An 8,199-nucleotide genomic window follows, 5' to 3' on the forward strand; every position below is an offset into this window, starting at 1 on the left:
AAGAGGGAAAACTAAGACAACTCATATAACTTAACCTACAGCAGAAGCCAGATTTTTAGAAAACGTGACAATGGTACCTCACCAGAAATGACTAAGAGACAGAAATACAATTTTAAAACTCAGTAATGTAACAAGTGACAGAGTTGCAGGAGCAGGTGTGTTACCTCACTCTGACAAATAAATAAGACAGGAAGAAGCATCTGTAAGGCCAAAGGTGCAACATCACGTATTTTAGTAGCAAATGCCTTGAAACACCCATTTTGCAAATCACTCTTATATTTGAAAAGTCAAGCATGCAGATCTCACAGCAGAACTGGAAGTAAACTTTCTTTTAAATTTTGGGGCAAATGACTCCTGAATCAGAAATACACTTCTTGAGCTTCTTTGGCAAACATTGGTCAAGATAATTTTTGACACAAACACTTAATGCCTTGCTTAGGAATTTTGTTGAGTAAGGTGAGTCAGTTCCTTAAGAATGCTGGTTTGTTTTTTTTTCCTTCCTTCAACATACCCTGAAATCTAAGTTTGGATATCATCCCTTTAACTTAATATCATTTGCATTTTTTTTTTAAATGGTTGGCCACCTGATGGTATGTCCAATAAACTGATAATTAGTTACAGCCCCAGAGTAAGAAGGAATACTGACCTAGCCTCAATTTAAGACAGCACTCTGGTAAGACACAAGGTCGCTTTGATTTCTGTTCACAAAGACTTTGCAAATACTTTTAAAAATCTGAAAGAGATGGTGTTACAGTATAGTTGCACAGTGCTTATGTCTATAATATACATGAATCTGAATGTCAATCAACGAGATGAGTTCAGATCCACCTTTCCCCTCCATGAACCAGACTGGACTTGGTCAGCAGATTCCAGTGAAGACCCGGCAGCTAGCCTTAGAGATGTAGTAGAGCTTGCTTCTCAATCACTTGCTATCACCATTCCTCGGGCCTCTGTTTTGTGGTATCATAGGCTCTAATCACTTCAGACTGTGAAACGATTCCATTTTCATCTTGAGAGAAAGCATACCCATCTGTAAGTTAACGACAAAACACAAATTATCACCACAAAAAAGTGGCTAGAAATCCTTGTTATTCTGAGTTTTGAATATTCATTGTCTAACTTGGGGAAGGAATGCCTCCCCTCCCACCTTCAAAAACCCAAAGACACTTATTTTGAGTGTCTGGAATAGATATTCACTCAGTTGCACAAGTGAGGAGTGGAATAAAAGTAGGCCACCAAAGAATTCTTTACAATCTATGAACTCTGCTTCCTCAAAGGCAGAGCAGGCATGGTCCTCCTTCTCAGTTCTCTGCCCAGTGCCTCAAGTCCAGCCTGTCTGATTTTTACTTGTCCCTACTCAAGGGGAGTGAGTGGGTTGAGTCAAGCTGGCACATGTATTTCCATTCTTATTAGGTGGAGTGAGATGAAGGAAAAATTGAAAGTGAGGAGGAGGAGATAAACACATATATCCATTAAGAGTGGAAAATGGTCCTCCCATTTTGACATTTTCCTTGGCTCTCAGCATCTATGAAGAAACCCATGGATGTCCTGACATGCTTGGAGGAGGCATGTGTATAAGTAAAGATACCCAAGGGAAGCAGAATCCAAAGCTTCCTTAAGTCTCTGGATCACATCTTTAAAGAAGACCTCTTGAGGTTTAAAGGGCAAAAGCATTAAACATGGAGTGCATATAAATCAAAATAAATTTTATGTGGAAACAACATGAAACAAAAGATGCATTACTAACATAAGTAAATTTACTAGATAGGGCTTTATATATTATATTCTTCTTTTAGATCCTTGAAATATTAAGAAAGGGTGATACCTAATGATTTCTTACAACTCTCAATATTCATAAATATTTTTGAAGGGAAAAATATATGTTTCATTGTGTTGTATGAAAGCTGAACAAGCTCTAGCGAAGTTATTCAAGGGGAAAAGATAACAAAACAAAGGCAGCTTTTAAGAGTTAAGATTTATTTTACTGGTTCTTTCTAAGATTTAAGGAAGCAAGGGGCATATGGAAATATGATTGTTTTTCTTTAAGTGAGACAGCAAGATTTTAAAATGTTCTAGCCCTTCTGTTAAAAGTTAGCTGTGGTCAAAGAATCCTCTAACCATATGTTATTTTAGATAACACATTGCAAATATGCACAACTTGATTTGGGTGTTCACTTTAAATAGTTTTATATGCCTGTAGCCAAAATACTGCTCTGATAAATGATGGTACAATGAGAGCAGAGAATTCATTTAAAAATGAGAACCCAAATACTTACGGAGCAGGTTTTGCTGCAATGACTCAGACCTGTATAAGTTCACGTGATTCTTCTTAAAGACATTCTTCAGCAGCTGTGCCCTCTCAGTGAGGCTGCAGAGCAGGTGCAAATGTGTGAAATGAGTTATCAACTCAGCAGAGACCCCAGTGTGCCCACAGGACCACCAAATAGAGGTTAGACTTAAACAAAAGACCATTTGAGAAATCTGTAGTCTAGTGATTCTTTTTGCTCCATATTCCCAGATAGCAAAATGAGATTTCAGTTACCTAGACAGACATTTGTCAGGTCATACTTTTTTCCCCACTTAAAGAAGAGTTTTTGACCCAATAACCCAGTCAAAAGTAAGATTTCCACACCCACGAATTATATTTAAATTACATGGACATATATATGTGGCCAAACACAAGACACTTGAATGGAAAGTTTCAAAGTGTTTAAAATTGGTGACAAAACCAGATTTGAGATAAATTTTGGAGCAATATTTTCTCATCAATTTATATTATATAAAAGTGATGACCAGAAATTACTCTATTAAAATTATACCTGCTTTACTGGCAAGGCAGATACCTACAGTAATTACATGTGAATCCTCCAGAATGTTGACTTTTGAAAAAATTGAGGTGAAAATACATATAACATTTGCCAGTTCAACAATTTTTATATGTACAATTCAGTGACATTGTTTATGTTTGTCATGTTGTATAACCATTCCATTATCCCTTGGAATATTCATTATTTTTTAATATCATCAATTATAAAATATCAACATATGTATGAATGTGTGTGTGTATTTATCAGAAGTTATGAATCAGATGCTCCTATAAGATGTTTGAAGAACTTACGCAATATAATTAATAAACATACAAAATCTTCTAGCTATGTTATTAGCTTCTAAAAATTTGGTTGACTTACCACATATATTCTAAGCATGGTTGTTTATAATTACAAGAAAACCTTAATTGTTAATATATCTTTTTTAAACTTTGTACATATTTTGGTGCAAAAGAATATTTATTTATTTTTAACATTATATTAAAGGAGCCCCACATATTATGCAAAGAAGACATTTGATATAGATTTTTTAATTAGAAAAATTCTATTACTACTTTAATGTGCTCTGGTAGTATAGTGGCTAAGGCACTGGACTGCTAACCAGAAGGCTGGTGGTTCAAACCCACCAGCCACTCCTCGGAAGGAAGATGGGGCAATCTACTTCCATGGTGATACTGCCTGGGAAACCCAAGGAGGGGTTGCTATGAGCTGAGTCTGACGTGATGGCATATAACAACAACAATAACAACTTTAATGTGTTCCTTAATTTCTTTTAAAATAAAAGCCTATTTTCTGAGAATAATTATGCTAAGGAAAACTACAAAAGAAATGTGATTTTCAATAAATATTCAGAATAGTCTTCTTTACAGACACAAATCTACCAAATTAATTACGAAATTTCTAAAAACACATTGCAAGAAAAAACATCTGTTTTGTCCACTGCACACAGAACAGTGCCTCATACAGTAACCCACAGCTGTAGACCTTATTCCAACTCATAGCCACCCTGTAGGACAGAGAGAACTGTCCCACAAGATTTCCAAGGCTGTAAATCTTTATGGAAGCAGACTGTCACAGCTTTCTCCTGGCAAAGTGGCTGATGAGCTTCAGTTAGCAGTCAAAAGCTTAAGCACTGCAGCACCAGGGCTCTCTCTTCACATAGTGGTTGTTACGTGCCGTCGAGTCGGACTCGACTCATAGCGACCCCTCCTTGGGTTTCCGAGGTGGTATCACTACAGAACTAGATTGCCCAACCTTCCTTCTGAGGAGTGGCTGGTGAAATTCAAATATTTGTCAAATAAATGAATCCGAGTAATAATTTTGAAATGCACTTATAAACACCATCAGTCTTCCTAATCATGCCATTTCTCCACTGGTTGATTTATAAAACTGCTTTGATATCAAAGAACCTAATTATGAGGGGCAAATAAATAATCCATGGGCTTTGCAGTAAATGTTTATGCAATTTTGTTTTATTCACTGGAACTGACTCAGATGAAAATTTTCCATCTTGCATTTTCCCCACTGTAACAGCTTTAGCTAAACTGCTATGGTAAGTTATACTGGTTCTACATATTGCCAAATATTTTGAGACCCTGAAATGGAACAATCTTTATCATACACAGAAAAAGGATCCTCTGCAAAATGAACTCAATGCAACTGCACATTATTTAGAAATATGGACATTTGTAGTCATCTTCCCTACACACTTCTTTAACATCTTAGGATGTTAACTGATACTTAGTAGGCACACTTGATTGTCATCAGGAATTACATCCACCAAGGCAAGAAAACTAATTAATCCAACATTCCACTGCTTCTATGCAAATAGTTGCAAAACTTGTTTCTGTTATTGAAACAAACAGATAAGGGGAAGGAGAAAGGGCCATTTTTATGGAGTCATTTTTCTTACTCTACTCTTTAAATGATCTAACATTACAGACCCCAGAACCCTGAGGGACACTAAAGTATGTGACTGATTTGCGGAAGTCTGTGCTTTAGCAGCAGGTGGTCTGATTTTGTTAGCAGAGCACTGTGGATGGGGTGCTGGCCAGTCTCGAGTGTTTAGAATTGAAATGGCTACAGAGATCGAGGGGATGGCAATGTATCATCATGCAGTTTCTTCCCAAAATATGTTTTCCAGGTTTTGTGCTGGGCTTTCTAAATGCATACTACCTTAATATTCAAACACCAAAGTGTTAAGAAAGCAGATGTGAGAATTTTCTTTCATATTATGATATTATGGCAACCTGAATAAGAGGAAGTAATTTTGTTTTCTAACAGTTCATATAAGGCTATACTGTCACCCAGCTGTTATATCAAGTTAACGCCCAGTGTTCAAAAAAGTCTCTTTCTTGGGAAAGTAGCATACTATTGTAGAAACACTATGAGTTCTTTAGAGTCTTACTTAGGCTTAAGTTCTGAGTCTGTTCCTGGTTAGCTGGGTCACCTTAGGCAAACCTTCCTCAGCCATCTCATACAACAGACAGACAACAGTCAAGCCCCAGGCCCACTGTGAGGATTCAGCCCCTAGCATGATGACTAGTTACAAATACTAGTCCCTCCTACCCTTGCTCCTGGATCTCAAGGAATTTATTATAAAAAATCAACTAGGAGATTATCACAGCACAAAAGATAATTTGTGAGGATCATTTTTGATAAGATGTCTATTGCACATGAGTTTTAATTGACAATGCCCCCAAGTCCACCTTTTTAATAGGAAAACTTATACATAGTGGTTTTTTTTTTTTTTTTTGTCTCAGTAATGTTGAACTCCTTGCTTTAGTTCTTGCAGAGCAAAAAGTTGCTCCTACAGAATATAAATGCCATTCACAGGGGGGTGCTTCATAAATTATAAGTGATGATGAGTTTTATTTCTCTAGTCTTATTCTACCTCTTGGGAACTACCCATCATTTCAAATTCGTGAAATTCTGTACCATCGATGTTTATGGGTACTGATATTATTATCAAGTTACAGAATAAAATATACTGACATTAAAAGAGATATTAAAAGTTTGTTTTTTTGGTTAAGAGCTCAACACAGTGTGAGAATAAATATTTTCAACATGCACAAGGATACTTTCTCACTAAAGCCCATCTTTTTCATGACTCGTGGCCAGTAGTTTTACTTAATTTTATATATTCTATTTTTTTAAAAAAACATTTTATTGTGGTTTGTAAGTTTACAAAGCAAATCTGTTTCCCATTCAACAATTTACACACATTTTGTTTTGTGACCTTAGCTGCAATCCCTCAATGTAACAGCACCTTCTCCTCTTTCACCCTGGGTTCTCCATTTCCCATCTTCCTTGTCTCTACCTGCCTTCTGAGCTTTGTTTTTGGGCAAATCCTATCCTATTAGTTTCCTATGGCTGACTGTTCCGAGAAGCATGTTCCTCACGGGTGTCATTATTCACTTTATAGGCCTGTCTACTGTTTTGACTGCGGGCGATCTCTGGGTTCAGTTTCAGACTTGAAGGATGTCTAACGGCCACGTTGGAAGATGGGGGGGTGGGGTTCCACCAGTCTCTATCAGAACTATAAGTCTGTTTTTTTTTTTTTTTTATTAATGAATTTGAATTTTATTCTGCATTTTTCTCCCATCTGTCAGGATTTTCTACTATGATCCCAATCAGAGCAGTCAGTAGGGAGCAGGGCACTTGTACGTTCTTTTCCTTAACAAATCATCATGTGCAAATTCTGAATTTCCTTAATGATACAGCTATCATTTAAATATTGGTACCTTGTCCTTTACCACACTAAGATGTTACAATTTAGATATCTGATGGAGATGAAGGGTAAAGATATCATGTTTTAAGATAATATTTTATTTAGAAACACTGAAAGAAGTTAATGTCAGTAAAAACTTGTTTACTCTCTTGGAATGTGTTGTCCTACAATGACTAGTATTTTCAGTTATTTTTGAAGTGTAGCAAATTTGCATTTGTTTTTATATTGTGTTGGCAAACCATTTCACTTGACTCAGAATATATCTCCAGAAAGTGAATAACCATTCCCTCATGGAGTATTTTAATGTATATCATGTGAGAACTGTCCTATACTAGATAGTGGTGGTGGTGGGGAGATGAACAATGACTCTAACAGGTCTAGTTCTTGCCCTGGAGGAGATAACATTTCCTTTTCTGTCACTTTTCATTACAAATGTACCATAGAACCATTATTACAGTGATGAGAATAGGCTGGGGAACATATTTGATACATCCCACTACCCTCGATCCTCATCAAGATATTTATATAACACTGATTTAAAATCCAGTGTGAATAAGGAGAATCAGAGTTTTTTTTTTTTTTTTTTTCCCCTATTAGTTCTGGGGCAATGTTAAAACTGCTTTTCATTAAGATAGACAATATGGAGAAAGACAGGGAGAGACCACCATCACAGTCCACATAACCTAGTTATCTGACACTCTATTCTTCCCTACTCTTTTCTTTAAAGCCAAGCCTATGGGCAAACAATGGAGATGGACCAAGTTAATGAGGATTGATCTGAAGATCCTATGCTTAAATTATATTTAGTAATGGCTGATGGTCAGACGTTGGCTAATGTCTACAGTTAGAAATAAAAAAAATACTAGTGTTATTATCATATTTGCTTGCTTATAAAATGCATTGCTTCAATCTCACAAAAAGAGATACTGAAAAGTAACTGCCCTATCTCCAATTAATTCACAGTGCCTAAAATCTTGTTTAAACCTTTGGGTTTTTGAATTTAAAGGTAAGAAATTACATACATTCTATTGAGGTAATATCCAGTGGACCTGGGGGAGCTATATTCTGAAAACTTAATATTTTTGCTGCAAAATGCATAAATATTTACATTAAGTGGAATAAACACAAGCTGTAAATGGCCTTACATTTATAGCATCATTATAATTGGTTCAAGTTTTTCTGGCAAATGCTTGCCACAAACCTGCAGAAAAAGTTTTGAATTTTAGAAATTTTTGGATTATAGAATTGTAGGTGCTGCCATTCCTTAGTGTTGGAGCTTCTCCATACAGAAGTTACAGTCAAGATAATGGTTTCACAGGTGAAATGAAATGAAAAGCTTTGCTTTATGAAAACAGAGAGAGTTCCTGTTGCCCATGACACTAGAAAAAAAACCAAACTCACTGCCGTTGAGTCAGATCTGACTCATAGTGACCCTCCGTGGGTTTCTGAGGCGGTATCACTATGGAAGTAGATTGTCCAATGTTTCTTCCAAGGAGTGGCTGGTGGGTTTGAACCACCAGCCTTCTTGTTAGCAGTCAAGTGCCTTAGGTACTATACAGCCACTCCTCAGAAGGAAGGTTGGGCAATCCTACTTCCGTAGTGATACTGCCTCGGAAACCCAAGGAGGGGTCGCTATGAGTC

The 8,199-nt window shown here is 36.5% G+C and overlaps 1 protein-coding gene across 1 annotated transcript in view; it reads right to left on the minus strand.

Annotated features, from left to right (window-relative positions):
- Positions 1-932: 932 nt before the first annotated feature.
- The window catches only part of ATP8A1 (ATPase phospholipid transporting 8A1), a 309,537-nt gene continuing 302,270 nt past the window's right edge, over positions 933-8,199 (minus strand). The window contains 2 exon segments of the mRNA XM_042781818.1: positions 933-1,030; positions 2,277-2,368. Of these exon segments, the coding sequence (XP_042637752.1) occupies positions 933-1,030; positions 2,277-2,368 (190 nt within the window).

The sequence above is a fragment of the Orycteropus afer genome, unplaced genomic scaffold (genome assembly GCF_000298275.1).
Source record: "Orycteropus afer afer isolate SDZICR_OR568_19922 unplaced genomic scaffold, OryAfe1.0 scaffold00176, whole genome shotgun sequence".
NCBI classification, from domain to species: domain Eukaryota; kingdom Metazoa; phylum Chordata; class Mammalia; order Tubulidentata; family Orycteropodidae; genus Orycteropus; species Orycteropus afer.